A 21,277-nucleotide genomic window follows, 5' to 3' on the forward strand; every position below is an offset into this window, starting at 1 on the left:
TACCACAGCAGCTTCCACAACTTCTGGACATTACAGCTCATAAAGTACTTCGAAACACGGCCACTTTCATAATGTGGGAAACAGTTCAGTCAATTTGTATTTGACAAGCTCCCACAAACCACCAAATGAAAATGACCAGAGGAATAACTTTTACATGAGACTGCTAGAGATAAACGTGACTGTACGGACTGAGCTGATTTAAGGCAGAATAATGGTAGAAGGGCTTGTACTTCTACAGTGTCATTTGTGATTCTGGACTGCACAAAGTATTTTATATTTGTATAGTACAAGTGATATACTAACACAATTATCCTATAGAAAACATTATTAAGGACACATGGGGTGCAGCTTAATAAGGCTTCAAGCTTACATCAAGTTCCCTCAGAATTAGATGAGGAGTAAAGTTCCTAGGTATAAATACAATGACAAATATGTTTGAACCATGAAGCAACAATCAGTGTCGATCTTCCACAAGGTTCTTGAACTAACTGATTCCATCAGTCAGAACAGCCGCACAATCAAGCAAAAGATACCAAACTTGAAAACAACATATCAAGAAGCTAAAGGACAGCTTCAATCCTGCTGTTATTGGGTTCTCGAACTGACCACTTGTAGAGTAAGATGAACAATCTACCTCGTCAAGGCCCATGCCTCTTCATGTCTACCTGCACTGCACTATCTCTGTAACTGAACTGGCAGCAGTATGTTCTACATTCTGGTATTGTTTTTCTTTTGCACTCCCCTGACGAATTTGTATTTCAAAATAATCAGTATGGATCTTTTTCATGTTATGTCAATGTACGTGACAATAATAAACCAATTCGAATGAGTCCTGAGATTATCTTCTACCACTACTACACTCCTCTTCTTCCCATCTGCCTTCTGAACCACAGAGGCAGACGCAATGCCAGAGACACAGTCGCTGCATCTCTGGTGGGTCACCCCCCCCACCCCCAACAGTATCCAAAGCTGTATACTTATCATTGAGGGGAACGGCCACAAGAGTATTCTGCACTGGCTACCCATTCCCTTTTCCTCTCCTGACAGTCACCAGGTACCTGCCTCCTGCAACTCAGAAATGACTACCTCCCTCTGGTCCCTAAATTTCACCTCCTCATTCTCCCATATAAGCCAAAGGGTATTGGCCTGCAGCTCCAGTTCTTTAATATGGTCTCAAAGGAGCTGCAGCTCGATGCAATTCATGTAGATGTAGCAATCAGGAAGACTGAAAGGCTCTCAGAGTTCCCACCTCTTACAGAAAGAGCATACCATTAACCCTGGGCTCATTCTCACACACTATTAGACAAAGAAAGAGAGAAAAATAATTATGGAAGCTTACTTAGAGCCTCCATCTGCTCTCGCAGAAGCCTGTTGAGCCAAAGCCTGACCATTTTAACATTATCCACTCACACAATGGCCATTCCTACAATCCCAAACAATGTGCGCAGGCATCCAGAATGGGTTTTGAAAACACAATTATCTAAGAGAGGTAATTAGCAGCCTCTGTGTGTCAGCTGATTTTAACAGCTGGCATCCAACAGATGCAAGATTATCAAGTACGGATGACAGAAGAACAATGGAGTTCAAGCCTGAATCTGTTTCTTCTTTCAGCTCTTTAGATCCCCAATGGCTCAAGCTATTGGATCTCAAAATCAGAACAGAACTTACAACAAGCACCTCTTAGGAGCAAATTTCAAAACCCACTTCAGATGAGTATTTAGAAAATTAGTCCTGTTACTGTTTGAGGCTATGAAGCCACTTAGCAAAATTGTCAAAAGTATTACAGTTTTTGCAGGTAATGCTGTCTCTCTCTACACTGCAGAACAATCCTCCTTTGAGCTTAGATGAATGAGAGATGAGCTTGTATTCACAGTTTTCTTAAAGGGCTTGACAGGGATGGTGTTTCCCATGGCTGGGCTGTCTGATCACAGTCTCAAAATAAGAGTACACAAGGTGATAAATCTTTGTAATTCTCCACCCAGGTGGGCTGCAGAGTTGCTTAGTAATTTCAAGGATGAGATCAATAAATGTTTCAGAAGAGCTGAAGAATAGAGGAATAGCACAGAAATCCCCATGTTACAGCAGTTCAGGCAATAGAAATTGTCCCTGACAAAATTGATTCACAAATCACTACCAGAAAACTTTCAGATACAGAATAAAAGTTTGCTGTTATGGAATTTATGAGAAAACAATATCTAAATAAACAGAAAATATGAAAGAAATAACAAATGTCGTCAACTTCTGTCAGGGGTTAGTGTTACAGAGAAGGCAACACATGTGGTTTTCTAGGACCACAATGCAAGGGTGTACTGTATAAAAGTCGTGGCAGATCAGCCAGGACCTTATGAAATGGTAAGACAGGTACTGGGGCTTAAATTACTTTTTCTGTTTCTTCTTCTCATACCTCATGTTCAAAAGGAAGCAGTAACAGTAATGATACACAAATGTAACAACTAATGTTAGAGCTTAATACTAACCCCCATTCTTAATTTATGGAGCGCTGCTTCTGAGCTGTTCCCTCTGACAGCAAGTTCCATATTTCAAAATTTTAGATGAAGAAGTCTTTATTGAACAATGAATTTATGAGTTCCGTATTTGATGGCCCAAGTTCCACACTCATATCTATCAGAGGGAATATCATCAAAAGCTATAGGATACCAAAAGGCAAACAACAGGAATTCTGCAGATGCTGGAAATTCAAGCAACACACATCAAAGTTGCTGGTGAACGCAGCAGGCCAGGCAGCATCTCTAGGAAGAGGTACAGTCGACATTTCAGGCCGAGACCCTTCGTCAGGACTAACTGAAGAAAGAGTTAGTAAGAGATTTGAAAGTGGGAGGGGGAGGAGGAGATCCAAAATGATAGGAGAAGACAGGAGGGGGAGGGATGGAGCCAAGAGCTGGACAGGTGAGAACCCAGAGGATGGGCAAGGGGTATAGTGAGAGGGACAGAGGGAGAAAAAGGAGAGTGAGAGAAAGAGTGTGTGTATAAAAATAAATAACGGATGGGGTACGAGGGGGAGGTGGGGCATTAGCGGAAGTTAGAGAAGTCGATGTTCATGCCATCAGGTTGGAGGCTACCCAGACGGAATATAAGGTGTTGTTCCTCCAACCTGAGTGTGGCTTCATCTTTACAGTAGAGGAGGCCGCGGATAGACATGTCAGAATGGGAATGGGATGTGGAATTAAAATGTGTGGCCACTGGGAGATCCTGCTTTCTCTGGCGGACAAAGCGTAGGTGTTCAGCAAAGCGGTCTCCCAGTCTGCGTCGGGTCTCGCCAATATATAGAAGGCCACATCAGGATACCAAAAGACCTGGATAGAGTGGACATGGAGAGGATGCTCCTATTAGTTAGAGAGTCTAGGATCCAAGGCATAGCCTTAGAATAAAGGGATTTAAAACTGAGATGAGGGGTAATTTCTTCAGCCAGAGGGTGGTGGATCTGTGGAACTTACTTTATCGTAAATCCAGCAGATTTTCCTCTTGGTTCTAAAATAACATTTAGTTAAGACATATTTTACCAGCTGATTAGCTACCAGGCAAATTGACCACTTCCTGAAAAGCCATTGCCAGAACTCAGTTATATGAAAACATTCTGGATGTCCAGATATACAATTGGCCTTTACCAATTGTATAGAGTACCTTCAGCCAGCAAGACAAACATGGTCAGGCTCTGACCCCAACACCAGGTGTTGGGAAAGTGGGCATAGAACTAATCAATTTCTCTTCAGGAGACATAGAACAAATCAATTTCTCATAGAACGAATCAATTTCTCATCATGAGTCAACCTTTGGGAGATTTGGTAATATTTTCAAAAATGTAAACTTTATCTTCACTACTGTTTAACCAATTTCCCCCGGGATCAATAAAGTATGACTCTGACTATGTTGTTTGAAAGGATTAGCAAACATGCTAAGCTAAATCAAGACTACCCTTCTGCTAAGCCTGATGCTTAAGATGCGATGAACACTCACCTGTGCTGCTTCTGGACAGGCTTCAGTTTCAGCCTCCAGTCAGATGGAGATTCCTCATCCTGAGCCTTGGTAATGATCTGTGGACTGTAGGAGTAGTTCCCTGCAGGAGAAACGAGAAACAGTGCAACATGAACTGACAGTGCTTGAGGGTGCCATGTTCTCCACCCACTGCATTACTGATCCGAGAGTGGCAAAGGGAACATTTCGTCCAGCTGTATCCATCACTGCTACCGTCACAAAGTATTTTCCATATCTCTCATCCATTTACTGCACACATTACAGGGGGCTGCATTCTTAGAAAACCATCCCTATTACAATTTTCTATAATGCAAAGCCTTGACAAAAATTGACAATACTTGTTTCTTTCATATTTTTCTTTACTTAGTTACATTTGATCTCATAAATACCATGAGTATTTTATTATTCAAAATTTACGCTGTACTTACATTCTTAACCTGAATGTGCAGGAATGTAAGAAGCCCCTGAGAGAACTGCATCATGGGACTATCTCTCCCCACCATCAAAAGAATCTACACGAGGCACTGCCTCAAGGGGACAATATGTATCAACAAAGACTCCACTATCCAGCCCATGCATCTTTTGCAGATACAATTGGTCACGAGGTACAGAAACCTACAGACCCAAGAACAATAATGCCCCTTCAACCATTCAGTTTCTGAACCAATCTTCACAACCTCAGTAGAGCAACTTTGCACTACAATGGACTTTTTTGTCTTTCTTGTATAATTTTTGTGCAAATACATTTTCATTGCATCAGTACATACTTGCATTATTGTGAACATGACAATAAACGTGACTTCAATCTTGCCCTTGACTTTAGTTTCCTAGATCGCTTTCCACAGCCACCATACGTTCTCTTCACAAATCAAGAGTCAATGGCGGTAATTAATATGCTCTTCAGATTGATCGCTCTATTAAACCTCCATAAGACATAGGAGCAGAATTAGTGCATTAAGCCCATCGAGCCTGCTCCACCATTCAATCACGACTGATTTATTATCCCTCTTAACCCTTTTCTCCTGCCTTCTCCCCATAACATTTGACACCTTACTAATCAAGAACCTATCAACCTCAGCTTTAAATATACACAATAACTAGCCCTCCAAAGCAGTCTGTGACAATGAATTCTACAGATTCACCACTCTCTACTGAAATAAATTTCTCCTCATCTTTGGTCTAAAGATGCAGAGTATCTTCCATTCTGTGGTGATGCCCTCTGATTCTGGACTTCTGCACTATTGGAAACATCCTCTGCACATCCACATCTGATACTTACCTACCATCACTATCCAAAGACCATTCTCTCCTGATCACAGCCTTTGAAGATTGGCCTTGGAATTACTTTCTGCTACCTGTATCTTTCCTTTTTATTGAGTCCTTGGAATGTGGATATTGCTGCCAAAATTGGAATTTAGTGTCCAATCACGTTATAACCCAATTTCAACTCGTTACAAGGATTAACATTCTTTCAACAATAAAGATCAATTGGGCACAGAGAGGATGTGTATTTACCTTTATTGGCTCTGTTCACAAGCATGTGAATTTACACATCTGAATACCCATGTGCACGCTCACTAGGTTTCCCTGGCCCTTCATGGACAGTTAAATAAGAGAAAAGATAATATCCAGGAAAGGGAGCCTACGCTGGGCAGGCATTCCTCATGATCCCGATCTGGTTGCCATATGCCCAATATGGGGCCATCCGCAATGGTTGGTCTCAAGAGAGTTGTTACTGCTTGCATTCCTGAAATCCTCCATTCTTATTCTTTTCCTTATCAAACAATGATGCTTCCATTTTGTTGGCTCGAGGTCATCTGACTGAGTGCATCAGGTTCTCGTTGGATGTGGCCCAAATGCTACAAGCAGCATTGCTTTATGGCCTTTCCTCTCGCCTTGTGCCTTAGGTGATCTGATTTGCTTTTCCCCAAATCAGACTGGTTCAAACCAGTCCAACCAGCTCACCCAAACACTGGCCCCAGCAAACCAGACCACAGGCTTTAAATATACACAATTATCTGCAAGCCTGCCATTTTACTCGATGAACAGCTTCTTATTTGAGAATGATCTCAGGTTTAGCAGATCATTTACAGAAACTCCTTATGTCCTCATTCAACTGTTCTGATTAAGTTATCCCAGAGCAAGAATCAATTCACCAAACAGTTCACAAAATGGCGGCTGCAAAGACAGTCTCACAAAATGGCTGCCTTCATTCCTGCCATCACATGGAAGAACAAAAATGTTTGCTTTGACTATTTTCACTGGCCCTGCCTCATTCCTGTTCACTGATTTGTAGATTGTAGTTCTTTCTGACCAACAAACTGCTGCACTTTAGGGAGAAGACACTCACTGCTCTGGTGTGTGGTTAGTGAAGAATAATCAGGAGATCCAGTGCTGTGACCCAGTGATAATGATGGAATGTCTGATATTTCAGTCAGTATAGCGCTTCTATGGAGATTATCACCATACTTCTGCCCACTTGTTCCGATGTAACTTGAAAATGAAACATTACTTCTATTTATTTAAAAATATTGAATAACTCTCTAAATTTCTCCATGTTTCTTTTATTTCATTAGAGTTCCATCCTTCATGTCTCCAGCTTTGTACATATGTTGCTAGGACTGGAGGGCTTGAGTTATGAGAAGAGGCAAGATAGGTCAGAATTGTTTTTCTCAGAGCAATGAAGGCCGCGGGGGCGAACTTATGGAGGTTAATAAAAGCCTGAACGCTCAAGGACAGCTTCTGCACTTATTCTGCAGCTTTTGCACTTTGCAGATACCAATAAATCCACCATGGGAAACAACATATCCAGATGCATAAACACAAGAGATGCTGCAGATGCTAGAAGCCTTGAGCAACACACACAAAATGCTGGAGGAACTCAGCAAGTAAGCCGGCATCTCGGAGGGGAGTAAATAGTCAACAATTTGAGCTGAGACCCTCAATCGGGACTGGACAGGAAGGGGAGAAACATCAGAATAAGGAGGTGAGGAGACAGGTAGGAGTAGAAGCTGGCAGGTGATTGGTGAGACCAGGTGAGGGGAAGACAGGTAGGTGCGGGACAAGCATGAAGTAAGAAGCTGAGAGGCGATAGGTGGAAGAGGTAAAGGGCTGAAAAAGAAGAATCTTTCAGAAGAAGACAGTGGACAATCGATGAAAGGAAAGGAGAAGGGCAACAGAAGGATGTAATGGGCAGGTGAGGAGAAGGCAAGGGTGAGAGGGTAACCAGAATGGGAATGGAATGAGATGGGTGGAGGGGATGATTAATTACCGGATGATAAGCTTCAATCAAGTGTCCTCTCATTCTTCTAAACAGACCCAAGCCTGTTCTGATAATCTAATCTCACAAGTCAATCCAACCATTCTAGGTATTATTCCAGCAAATCTTCTCTGAGCTGCTTCCAATGCATGAACGTGAATACAAAATGGTCAACAAAATATTTAACTGCCTTAGGAATATTGAGAATAGATGTCCAAAATTTGAGATAAGCTTAAATATATCAAAGTAAAAAAATACCTGTTTTGTTAAAAAAATATCATATTATCATGATTGTCAAATTGTTATACAATAAAAAAGGAATTATATTTGTATACTTGGACTGTATCACTCGTGCTACAGGCACTGTAAATACTGTACCACTCATTGTGTCACTCACTAAGTCACACTATTTCACTCACTTTATCACCAGACACTACATTCTCAATATATCCCTCAGAAAGGGCATTGCTTTAAGTTGAACATCACTGAACGTTAGCAAACGTACAAATTTTACTTTAACTTTGAAAGATTTAAGATATTATTTGAGGATGGATATCATAATAAACTGTTCTCAGTCAAGCGTAAAGATAAAAGCAGAATTGTCCCTCCCCTCTTGAACTCAACAACCATAAGACATAGAAGCAAAATTAGGCCATTCAGCCCATTGAGTGTACTCTGCCATTTAATCATGCCTGATCTATTTTCCCTCTCAATCCCACTCTGCTGCTTTCTGCTTGTAACTTTTAACACCTTTACTAATTAAGACCTACAAAACTCCATTTTAAATCCTTCCAATGACTGGGTCTGCACAGCCATCTGTGGCAATGAATCCTTCACGGTTCCCACCCTCTGGCTAAAGAAATTCCTCCTCATCTCTGTTCTAAAGGGACATCCTTCTATTCTGAGTCTGTGCCCTCAGATCCTAAACTCTCCCACTATTGGAAAGATCTTTTCCACATCCACTCTATCCAGGGCTTGCAATATTCACGTTTCAGTGAGTCCCCCCTCATTCTACTCAACTGCAGCAAGTACAGGCCTAGGGCCATCAAACATTCCTCATATGTTAACCCTCCTCTGAACCCTCTCCAATGCCAGCACATCCTTTCTCAGATATGGGACCCAAAACTGCTCACAATGCTCCAAATGTGGTCTGACTAGCGCCTTATAAAGTTTCAGCATTACACCCTTGCTTCTGTACTTTAATCCTGTTGCATTAGAAGGCTCCATCTGCCTTCTTTATTACCAACACAGCCTGCAAGAAAACCCTAAGTTATCTCTAGCAAGAGAAAATCAGCAGATGCTGGAAATCCGAGCAACACACACAAAATGCTGGGGGCACTCAGCAGGCCAGGCAGCATCTATCAGTCAACATTTCAGGCCAAGACTTGAATGAGGACTTGAATGATTCAAAAGAAGGGTCTTGACTCAAAACGTCGACCATACTTTAGAAAAAAGTTCCTAGTTCCTCCAGCATATTGAGTGTGTTCCTAACTTGTGTCCCAACTCTTCTTGTTCCTCCCATTTCTGAATTTGTTCCCTGTTTAGAAAATTTTCAACGCCTTTATTCCTTCTACCGAAGTACAGGATCATACACTTCCCTACACTACATTCCATCTGCCACTTATTTGTGCTTTCTTTATTCTGTCCTAGTCCTTCTGCAGATTCCTGCTTCCTTTTGAATCAATCTTGAACTTGCAACCCAAAAAAAATAATGATCTAGTATCATCGCTTTACAGTTCATGGAATGAACTGAAGTGTAGACTGCTGTGTTCCCTGCAGTAGTCTCCATCTTATGCTTGGTTTATTTACCCTATCGGTTTACGTATGAGGTTATTCATTCTTAATGAAGATGAATATCAGACATGGCAACATCAATACTTCTTACTGTAACATGGCATTCGATATCCAGGGAACTTCCTTCAGGTGCAGAGCTAGCTTTCAGGATATAGATCCTCCACCAAGCTGCCCTCTCGCATCTCACTGTCCCCCTTTAGTAACAGGTTCACAGTGCGGCCATGGAGGCTGTGGATCACTGCCCATGGAGGGAGACATGCCCTGGTAAAGACGATGAAATTCACCACCACTTCCCATGTACCAGGCAACGGTGAACCCTACCCTCCTATATTCTTCCGAGACCTGGACTACATACAGCGGGAAAGGGAAAATATTGCCAATTCTGTCTCAGTTAAATCCTCCAATTCACTGGAACTACAAGCAAAGCACACCCAGGACAATAACCCCAACATTCAGGCCCTTCTTAGCATATTGAGCAGGGTACATCACTCCTATACCCAGCACCAGACTCTCACAACTGACTCTATGTTCCAAGTTCTGCGTATGAAGAAATTACCAGGTAGACAGAGGAAAACAATCAAGGATGCGCTCAAATCCTCCCTGGCAAAATTCAACATACACACTGTCTCCTGGGAATCTCTGGGCAATGAGAACATAAGAGTGCTGAAGGAACATTCAGGAGGGTATTGAGAACCTTATGTCAGTGTACAAGAAGCACACAGGAGCCCTGTGTAAAAGGTGGGAAAAATGCATCATTTCCCAAACCACCCACCCATCTATCTGATCAATTCCCACAATTGCCTCATCAGACACCTCAGAACCCACAGATCTGGAACAGAGAAAAGTCACCCTCAACCCTGGGGAACTGCCGTAAAAAGTTTTGGGCTATGCTGAAGTAAGGTAAGGTTATTAGAAGCTATTTTGTACTTCTGCTGGTCTATGTTTAGAGCTCAAAGGTGTATGGAGGTAATTTGATGGTCAGTGTCCTGTGAACAGGAGGAATTGACTGCACAGTTATATCCAGACAAGCACAGAGCAAACTGTGTGAAATTAGGATTAGAAAGTGACTGTGTTACAAAGAACTTCTTAATATGTTGGGACAATCACAGAGTCAGTTACAGAGCAGCTGAAATCCATTAAGTATGGGATAAATAGGAATTATAAACTAAAACAGGACAGTTCTCAGAATATCTAACACATTCATCTAATAAAACATCCAAACCAGCACTCTACTGTTCCACAGGAAGACCTTGAACTAAAGTTACTGCAGTCTCACTGAACACACCAGAGCCAAACTGCACACAGCAAGGTCCCAAGAACAGTCATATGATAATAAGCAGATTGGGATAAGCCTTCACAGTCCCCTGCCCCTAGAACTCTCACATTCAAAATGACTTGGGATGTTTAAAAACAAAAATTGTCAAACACATTTGAATTATGCCAGTTTTAGTTGAGCTAAGTCATTAACCTTGACCAGAAGACCAAGACAAAGACCTTGCCGTTCTTCACAGCAGGGCCATCAGATTTGTTTTATCAGCCAGAGACGGTGGACAACTTGTTAAACACTTCCACCTCCTTTTACAGTGCAGCACTCCCTCCTAACCAGCCTCTGAAGCTCTTTAGATCACAAAGCCTTAGACTCAGAAGAGACAATACTGGTCAATATGCTCAAAGTACTGGAGAGCATAGAGAGGAGATTCTCCCGGTTGATGTCTGGGATGGAGCAATTATTGTTGAGGAGAGACTGGAAAAGGTAGGTCTGTTTTTCCTTGAACAGAGGAGGTTAAGAAGGGACATAATTGACGAATATAAAATAACGAGAGCTTCAGAAAGGGGAGACTGTTGGAAATGAATCCCCCATCTCAAGGGTAGGAACATCTCAAGGCTAGAAGTTTAAACAAAGAGATAAGAAATTTAGAAAGAGAAATGAGGAGGATTTCCTTCACTCCGAGAGTGGTAGCTTTCTGAAAAGCCCTGTCAGAAACTGGATTACTGGCAGTTTTAAGAAGTATCTAAATGAGGACCTGAATTGCCTGGAACATTGAGCTATGAACCAGTTACTGGGAGATGAGTTTCATAAAGAATTCAGCATGGTCAAGTTGGGCTGAAAGGCATTCTTCCATGCTGCACAGTTCTGTGAATGTAGGATTCTGTGAGTATCTCACATCGAATGAGCTTAACCTCACAATCCTAAAACAACTTAACAATTGGAAACTTCTCAGAAAATACAAGAACAATTTGTTCAATATAATGTTTGATATGCTTTGCATTTCAGGATCCACGCTGCAAGAAACGAACACTTCAGTCATTGTTTGATGTCCAGAGGTAACAAGAGTTTCACTGCATAATCAAGTGGCATTGTTTTTAAAGAAATGTCCAGTGATCAGCTTTCAGAGTAACAAAGTGAGCTCCTAGATGCCAGGCCCACGCTGGCAAGGATCCAGAAAACAACAGGAAGACTTTTGGTCGAGTTAGAACTGAAGTATGCAAATTAATTAACCAAGGCACTGGTTATCTGCTTGCACTTGACAGAGGTATAGCCTGTGTTTGTCTTTGCTCCTGCCTCCAACTACCCTATCCCACATGGCCAGTGATGACGCCACATATTTATCATCACAATATCCCACCTTCCCATGGTAACTGCAAACTGAATAAACTTCCCAGTCTGCAATTAGATTGCCACGACTGTTAATCAAAGAATATTTGTTCCCATTTGAGTGTTTTTACAACCAATAACCCAAGTATCCAAAGATTACCTAAGGAAGCACTTATGTCCTGTGAAGTTTTTGTGGGTTTTGAGGGAGATCAACTTCCAATTCCTGAGAAAATTGGCAGTTGCAACCTACACACCCTCCTCGTGATTGAAAATTTGAATTTCTAGTTGTGCGAGGCAAAAGAAAAGCTGAGTTTGTTTACTTGGCTGTTTTTCGTTATGTTAGGCAATAAGACAACCAGGTATGGTAGCATAGTGCTTAGCACAACACCTTACAGTGCCAGCAACCCAGGTTCAAGTCCCACCACTGCCTGTAAGGAGTTTATACGTCCTCCCCGTGACTGCACGTGTTTCCTCCTACTGTCAGTAGGTGAATTGGTCATTGTAAGTTGTCCCATGATTAAGCTAGGATTAAATAGGGGGATAGCTGGGCAGCACAGCTTGAAGGGCTGCTGTGTCTCAATAAATAAATATCATAAGGTATAGGAGCAAAGTTAGTCCAGTTCATAGAATTAGCTCCACCATTGAATCATGAATGATTTTTCAACACTGTTCTCTCTCCTTCTCCCCGTAGCCCTTCATTCTCTTCCCAATGTGAATGATGATTGAAATCGTTGGGACAGCGGTGAATTCAGTGTCTGCATTTAATACTTTCATTGATCCTGACTACCCGGTATGGGATGCAGGGGTGTGGACACACGCAAGCACTAACATGCAGCCAGAGTGTGTTAAGAGATCTGAGTCATTCTTTCAGGGAAATTATGGGTTGGGCACAAGGCCAACAGCAGCTGGAAAGAGTCAAACTGGCAAGCAACTATTTTGCAACCATTCCCATGCAGGACACAACAAGCATGAAGGAAGTTTACTCCTTCCACTAAATGCCACACAAGTTCAGCCACTTCACGGTTTGCGGAAGTTGTACAAACCTCCTCTTGCTGTTCAGTCAGGCATCAGTCATAGCCCCTAGCACTGCCCAACCATGCTTTTGAGAAGAAGATAAACATGAAAGAGAAACAGAGTTAGCTTTCCTTCAAGACTATGAAAGAGAGAACACGAGTTGGTTTTCAGTTGCAAACAGGGTGGGCAGAGATGGGTACAGCAGAGGCTGTGATAGGCTGAGACCTGAGCAAGGACCTGGAGCACGAACCTAGACCCAATTTGCTTGCTGCCACAACAAGTCTACAGTGGAAGCAACTTCACTGGCTCTCCACACGGCCTTGGACCATCTGGAAAACAGCAATACCTACATCAGGCTGCTGTTTATTAATTACAACTTGGTGTTCAACAACATCATCCCCTCAGTACGAATCAACAAGATTCACAACCTGAACATCTGTATCTCAATCCTTGACTTCCTCACCCAGAGACCACAGTTAGTGTGGATGGGTAATAACATCTCATCCTCGCTGACAATCAACACAGGCTTACCTCAGGGTGCTTAACCCACTGTACTACTGTCTCTATACCCTTACTCATGACTGTGTGGCTAGACACATCTCAAACACCAACTTTAAATGTGCCAATTACACCACCTGTTTGCAGAATCCCAGATGGTGATGAGAGCTGGCTGAGTTGTGTCACAACAACAACCATACTCTCAATGTCACCAAGACCAAAGAATTGATTGTGGACTTCAGGAAAGAGAAGTACGGAGAACACACACCATTCGACATTGAGGGGTCAGCAGTGGAAAGAGTGAACAGTTCCAAGCTTCTGGGTGCAAACATCTCAGAGGATCTATCCAAGGCCCAACATATTGATGCAATCAGGAAAAAGGCATGCCAGAGCTACACTTCATTTAAAGTTTGAGGTGATTTGGTACATCACCGAAGACTCGAGGAAATTTCCACAGAAGTACTGTGGAGAGCATTCTGGCTGGCTGCGTCACTGGCTGCTATGGAAGCTTCAGTGTAAAAAGGTGCAGATTGTTTCAGCTCAGTCTGCTCCATCGTGGGCAAAAAGGTGTCTTCAAAAGGCGGCATCTATCATTAAGGACCCTCACCATCCAGGAAATGCCCTCTTCTCATTATTACCATCATGGAGGAGGCACAGAAGTCTGAAAGTACACACTCAATGTTTTAGAAACAGCAGCTTTCCGTCCTCCATCAGATTTCTAAATGGTCAATGAACTCAAGAACTCTACCTCACTGTTCCTCTTTAGCACAATTTATATCTGTTTTTATTGTAACTTATGAATTTTTTTTATCCCTTGCATTCTACTGCTCCCACAAAGACAACAAATTTCACAATATACGTCAGTGATAATATATCTGGTTTTGATTCAGACCAAGTAAGTGCGGACAGTAGAATTAGATGGTGCTTCTTTGTCTCTGTTATTTAGGACAAACCCCACAGGCCAGACTGTAGTAACAGGAAGGAAAACACCAAGCCAAATGATGACAGGCAGAACTGGCCAGTTCTGAAACAGAAAGAGAAAGTTAGCGATCTAAATTTGGAGAATTCGACATTGAGCCTTGTGGTTGCTCTGTGCTCAGACAGAAAGGCGTTGTCCCTCAAGTTTGCACCTTGCCTCGTTATAACAGTGCAAGAGGCCACAGACAGAAAGGTCAGAGTGGGAGGAGAACGGTGAATAAAGTGGCAGGCAATGGGATGTTCAGGATCATTCCTTTGAACAGAACACAGGTGCTCTACAAAGCATTCATCCAATCTGTGATTGATTTCTCCAATACAGAGAAGGCCGCATTGTGAACATTCAGTGCAGTACCTGTGGCTAGAAGAAATGCAGGTGATAACTGCTTCAGTGGGTGGAGGATATCCAGTTAATACATAATGTGAACATCAGACAGTACAGCACAGGGACAGGACCTTTGGCCCATGATATTGTGCTGAACGAATTCAACTGGTAATTGAATGCCTAGATAAATAATTCTCATTGCCTTTACAATGTACATCTCCCTCCACTCTCAGCAAATTTATGTGCCTATTTTAAGATCCTCTATTGTATTTGCCTCCACTACCACGGCAGGCAGTGCATTCCTTCACCCATAACTCTCTGTGTAATAACTTGCCCAGTAAATCTCCTTTAAACTTTGAAAGATGGCACCGGTCCAGAATTCCTTCCAAGCTCCTCCAATCCATCCAGCTGGAAAACAGGATATATCAGTCTGTTTTCTTTTTCTATCTCAGTGTAATTATATACAGAACAACCTGTCTGGATGGCACACAAAAGTTTCTCACTGTACCTTGGGACAAATGACACCAATAAACTTAAACCAGTGCCGGGGATCAGCTCCGCAAGTGTCAGGCTGGCCCCAGGGGGTTAGGGAGAGGTGCTCGAGTAGCTTCAACAATGAGATGGATCGCCAGTTCGGCTAGCTGGAGGGTCAACTAACCTTTATTGTTTGCCTTCTGGGCTGGGACTGGCGTACGACTGGTTGCTTCACTCATGCTGGAGGCTCTGTTCAATGAAGACCGTAGTGTTTGTCTTGTCACTGCTGGGTGGACAACTGCAGAATTGGCACCTCCTCTGCTGACTGCAGGCTCATAACTCGAGATAGGCCTCCATTTGGAGTCCTTGGCCTGCTGACCTCGCCCTGAGTCCTGATCCTTCAGTCGGTCCAACAACCTGGCTCCTTCCTTGCTGCCTTGGCTCAGCGTGATGGACTGGGTGGTGTGATAGCTGGTGGGCTGCTTGTCTGGAGACCTCTCTGCACTGACCAATGCGGTTGAGGTGGAGCCTCGACTACTAGTGTTGCTGTTGTCCAAAGGCAAAATCCTCTGGAAAACAGCGCGGGCTTTCTCTTTGTCCGCTTCAGTGCTCATTTTGACGGCTGCAGTGGGACTCTTCACAGCTGCACTGGCATGCTCCAGCTTTGCAGGTGACCACAGTTTCTGCACCGTGGTTTCTGTTGAATTCCGCCACCCCCGTCCAGCATCCTGAGACTGCTGAGGGCTGACTGCGGATCCCTTCTCAGGCGTCGCCGGGCTCAGGAAGCGCTGCCTTGCAGGTTGGGTCCCTTCTGCCAGACCGGGCCCTGCCCTGGGGCACTCAGGCTGCTTGCTGCTGGGCATCACTGCCGCAGATGCGTTCACATGGCTGAACACAGGCTTGTGGACGGCTGGGGCCGGCTCACTGGGTCTGTTGTCCAGCTGCTTAGAGGGGCTGGTGGACTGCTGACTGCTCTTCTCACGGTTGGCTGAGTGGGTGATGCAGATGAAAGTCCCTGGCGTAGGCCCTGCCTTGTAGGCTCCAGCCATGAGCATGGTGGAACACTGCGTGCATCTGCAGAGGGTGACGGGGTGGGGAGAGAGGGAACACAGTGTAAGTGAGGGAACACAACTTTGGGGCTTGTTTGCAACACACAGGAGGAATAGAATTAGAATTAGAATTTTATTTCTTACATCCATCTCACAACATGAGGGAGTAAAAATCTTCATGTTGCGTCTCCATCGCTATGTACAAGTAATGGGGGGGGGGGGGCAAGAGTGTGGGAGGATATTTGCCCAGACTCTCAGAGTGTATACATCATTGTTTTGTACACATGTGTGTACAGTCAGATACACAATCAGATCAGTGTACAACACACATCAAAGTTGCTGGTGAATGCAGCAGGCAAGGCGGCATCTCTAGGAAGAGGTACAGTCGACGTTTCGGGCCGAGACCCTTCGTTAGGACTAACTGAAAGAAGAGCTAGTAAGAGATTTGAAAGTGGGAGGGGGAGGGGGAGATCCAAAATGATAGGAGAAGACAGGAGGGGGAGGGATGGAGCCAAGAGCTGGACAGTTGATTGGCAAAAGGGATATGAGAGCATCGTGGGACAGGAGGCCCAGGGAGAAAGAAAAGTGGGAGGGGGGTAAACCCAGAGGATGGGCAAGGGGTATAGTGAGAGGGACAGAGGGAGAAAAAGGAGAGAAAAAGAATGTGTGTATATAAATAAATAACGGATGGGGTACGAGGGGGAGGTGGGGCATTAGCGGAAGTTTGAGAAGTCAATGTTCATGCCATCAGGTTGGAGGCTACCCAGACGGAATATAAGGTGTTGTTCCTCCAACCTGAGTGTGGCTTCATCTTTACAGTAGAGGAGGCCCTGGATAGACATATCAGAATGGGAATGGGATATGGAATTGAAATGTGTGGTGACTGGGAGATCCTGCTTTCTCTGGCGGATAGAGCATAGGTGTTCCGTTATTTATTTATATACCACCTCCCCCTCGTACCCCATCCGTTATTTATTTATATACACACATTCTTTTTCTCTCTCTCCTTTTTCTCCCTCTGTCCCTCTCACTATACCCCTTGCCCATCCTCTGGGTTTTTCCACCCCCCTCTCCCTTTTCTTTCTCCTTGGGCCTCCTGTCCCATGATCCTCTCATATCCCTTTTGCCAATCACCTGTCCAGCTCTTGGCTCCATCCCTCCCCTTCCTGTCTTCTCCTATCATTTTGGATATCGGCCTCCCCCTCCCACTTTCAAATCTCTTAGTAGCTCTTCTTTCAGTTAGTCCTGACAAAGAGTCTCAGCCCAAAACGTCGACTGTACCTCTTCCTAGAGATGCTACCTGGCCTGCTGTGTTCACCAGCAACTTTGATGTGTGTTGCTTGAATTTCCAGCATCTGCAGAATTCCTTGTGTTTGCAGATCAGTGTACAGTCAGATACACAATCAGATCAGTGTGTATTGATAAATCTGATGGCCCAGTGAAAGAAGCTGTCCCGGAGCCTGCTGGTCCTGGCCTTAATGCTGTGGTACCATTTATCAGGTGGAAGCAGCTGAAACAGTTCCAGTGAACTCGGGTCAGGCAGCTTCTATTGAGGCAAACGGCTAGTTGGTGTTTTGGGTTGAGAAGCATCAAGAAGGCACCATCTTTCATTAAAGATCCCCACCATCCAGGCCTTGCTACCTTCTTGCAGTTACTACAGGGCAGGAAGTACAAAACCCTGAACTCACACACCACCAGGCTCAAGAACTCTGACTTTTCTTTAACCATTCAGTTCTTGAACCAACCTACACAACCCTAATCACTGCCCCAGTACAGAAACATCATGACCACTTCACACTACAATTATTCTTTATATTCTAATTGTGTTCTTTCTAACTGTGTATAATTTATGTTTCTTGAGGATGTTGTGCATCTGATGCTATGTGTCTGTGATGCTGATGCACCCGTGCATACAAGTACCTGTGCACGTGACAATAACTCCCACATAGACTGAAACATATAGGGGAGATAGTCAATATACAGATAGAGCGGGCTGGAGCAAGAGCTGGCAGGTAATAGGTGGATCCAGGTGACTGGAAGATGCAGGAGGGGCAAGTGGAAATAGCAACAGAATCTGGGAGGTGAAAGGCAGTAATGACAAATGCCTGGGGATGGTGGAATCTGATGGCAGAGGAAGGTGTCCCATGGAATAGAGGAAGGGTGGTGGTGGGGGAAGACTGGAACAGTGGGGGAGGGTAGATAGGGTGGGTGGAAGAGGGGAATGAAACAGTGTGTGTGGTCTGGGCGGTGAATGTAGGAAGAACTGGGTAAATTAGGACAGAAAGGGAGCAGTCTGATGGAATTTGGATATTTTAGTGTTCATGTCATCAGGCTGTAGACAATTCAGGTGGAATATGAGGTCCTGCTTCTAATGTTGGATTCTTTGCAAGCTCGGCCTCCCTATCAATGGAGTGCCAATGTTCAGGGGTTCATAAAGTAAGGGCCATCTGTCCTTCACTCGCCTCAGTCCACCCATCGCCTCCTGTCTCACCATTCCACCCTCCTCTTTATACCGGTCATCTTCCCTCTCAACTCAGCCCTGATGCAGGGTCTAAGACACAAGATGTCAATAATTCCTTTCCCACCCAGAGGCAGTTTGATCGCCAGCATTGAAACTGCACCCTGGACCACAGGAGCTCAGATCACCGGGTGCCTGTTACCATTCAGACAACAGAACAGATCAGGAAAGGGATGGTCTCGCCATCACTTCAGTTGCAAGTTGTGTTCATGGACTATTTCTCATGATTCTCCTCTTACCACCCCAGGAGCCTCTGCATCAGCACATAGTTCTGCACAGCTTCCACCGTCTTCAACAGGATCCTACCACCAAACACATCTTCGTCTCCCCACTTTCCGCTCTCTGTGACTCCCTTGTCCATTCTTCCCTCCGCACTGATTTCCCTCCTGGGACAGACCCATGCAAGCAGAACATGTGCTACACCTCCATTCTGGAACCCAAACAGTCCTTCCTGATGAGGCAACACTTCACCTGCAAGTCTGTCGGGGTTATGCTCTATATCTGGTACTGCTGCTGCAGCCTGCTATACATTGGTGAGACCCGACATGGACTGGGGGATCACCTTCACTCTGTCCACAACAGGGAGGATTTCCCGAGGACCACCATTTCAATTCCACTCTACATTTCCATTCCGACATGTCAGACCATGGTCTGCTCTACTGCCACAATCAGGCCCCTCTCAGACACCTCATGTTCCATTTGGGTAGCTTCCAACCTAATAACTTAAAAATTGATTTCTCCAACTTCTGATTATTTCTCCCCCTCCCCCTTCTCTCCTTTTCCATTCCCCATTATGGCCCCCCTCTTCTCATCTGTCTATCACTCCCTCTTTGGTGCCCACCCTCCCTTTCTCCCATGGTCCATTCTCCTCTCCTGTCAGATTGCTTCTTCTTCAGCCCTTCGCCTTTTCCACCATACTGCTCACTTCATTCCGCCTCGCCTCCCCCACCCTCCAGCCCTTGCCCCTCATTGGCTTCACCAACCACCTGCCAGCTTGTACACCTCCCCTCCCACCACCTCCTTCCTTTCCAATCCTGATGAAGGGTCTCCACCCGAAACATTGTCCTTTGATTTCCCACCATAGCTGCTGCCTGACCTGTTGAATCCCTCCAGCATTTTGTGCATGTTACTCTGGACTTCGAGTACCTGCAGAACCTCTTGAGGTTATGCTTTTCCTCTTCTTATTTCCTAGGCCTGGTGTACTGATGTTAAGGGTTGATTTACAGAAGGGGTTTAAGATGATTGAAATGGTGGGGAGGGAGTAACTGTTCCTTCATTTGGTAGTTGGAAAGTATAAAATAATTATACGTTCACCTTATGATCAGGGCTGAGCCATTTAAAGGCACAGGAAGGAATGCCCTCACCTGTTGTGCCAGGAAACACAATTGAAAATTTTATCGCTTGTAATTTTTTATTGTGAGGCAACGGCATTAGGAACTGAAAAACAGGAGCAGCGGGAAAACCTCCATCCTACCCTACTATTCAGTAGGGTCAGTACAGCTTTTACCAAATTCCTTTCATCAATGATGTGTTCAACTTGAAATTAACATCTGACACTGTATTGATTCCTGTTTGCAGGCCGACTCCAAATTTCCTCTAACCTCTCCGTGAAAACGTTTCTCAATTTTCTGTCTGCACATGTCTTCATTCACCCATCAGTTCCTCTTAATGTCTTGAAGGCATTGATCAAATCACCCTTTAACCTTCTACATCTCAGGGGTACAACCCTGATTAATGCAATTTCTCTTTGAAGTTTAACCCTTGGACCAGGTAACAATCTGGTAATCAATACACATTGCAGGCTTTATTGCTTTTCAAATCTCCACACTGCATATTACAGCAGAGAAATACTCTCTACATCGACAACTTCCTTCTTACCACTACTCACAGTATCCATATAGGGCAGTGGCTCCCAACCCGAGGTCCAGAGACCCTTTGCTTAATGGTATTGGGCCATGGCATAAAAAAGGGAGGGAACTCCAGTATAGGGCTTTATATAGCTGCAACACAACTTCTTGCCTCTTGTAATGAAGATCTAAGGACCAACATTCCATTAAGCTTTGCAATTAGTTGGATTGGGCTTAATTGCCTTAATGGCTGGAGGGCAGTTCAGCAATGCATGCAACAGCATTCAAGACTTCCCACGGCAGGATGGTGCAATGTGGCAGTACAGAAGATACTGGTGCAAGGGTTTCTTCCTTTATGTTACTGCTAAGGTGAGTAAAATGGCTTCTCTGTACTGTTAACTGCTGAGACAGTGGTTCTCTATAGCAGCATGTTTGGGTTTTACTTCGTGATAACAGGACTTGTATTCATTTGCTAACCAATTGGGATAGATGTTATTCTTTCTGTATGTGTGAAAGCTGTTAGTTTGCGCGGGCTTGGGGGAGAAGGCACGAGGAGGATGAAGGGAGAAGACGTGGATTGAGGAGACAGTTGCTGGACCCGCTGGGCCGTGGCTCAGGGCAAGAGCCCAGGGGTCCACGATGAGCAAAGGAGGATCAGCGAAAAGGAATCCGTGAGCTCCAACGTTTGTGCACTGGACATGTTTATGAGACTATTGGCGCCTTTTATTTGTTTTCCTTTTCTTTTGTTTCTCTACTAACCCCATACTTAAATATAAAATCTTAATCGTGTAACCACACATTGTGGACTGAATGTTATTTCGAGGTACTGATGTTACACAGGGGACACAACACACAGCATCCATCCAAACCAGAGTGCTAAAGTTTGGCTGGGTAGGGGGCGCCACCCCTGAGATCATGCCACTAGATGCAACGAG

General features: G+C 44.2%; 1 protein-coding gene across 2 annotated transcripts in view; it reads right to left on the reverse strand.

Moving 5' to 3' along the window:
- Positions 1-21,277, reverse strand: part of micall2a (mical-like 2a) — a 110,026-nt gene that overhangs the window by 45,047 nt on the left and 43,702 nt on the right. For both annotated transcript variants that reach the window (XM_063058666.1, XM_063058668.1), the window contains 2 exons: positions 15,113-16,002; positions 3,976-4,075 (listed from right to left, as the gene is read on the reverse strand). In XM_063058666.1, the coding sequence (XP_062914736.1) occupies positions 3,976-4,075; positions 15,113-16,002 (990 nt within the window). The remainder of the gene's footprint in view (positions 1-3,975; positions 4,076-15,112; positions 16,003-21,277) is intronic.

The sequence above is a fragment of the Mobula hypostoma genome, chromosome 9 (genome assembly GCF_963921235.1).
Source record: "Mobula hypostoma chromosome 9, sMobHyp1.1, whole genome shotgun sequence".
NCBI lineage: Eukaryota > Metazoa > Chordata > Chondrichthyes > Myliobatiformes > Myliobatidae > Mobula > Mobula hypostoma.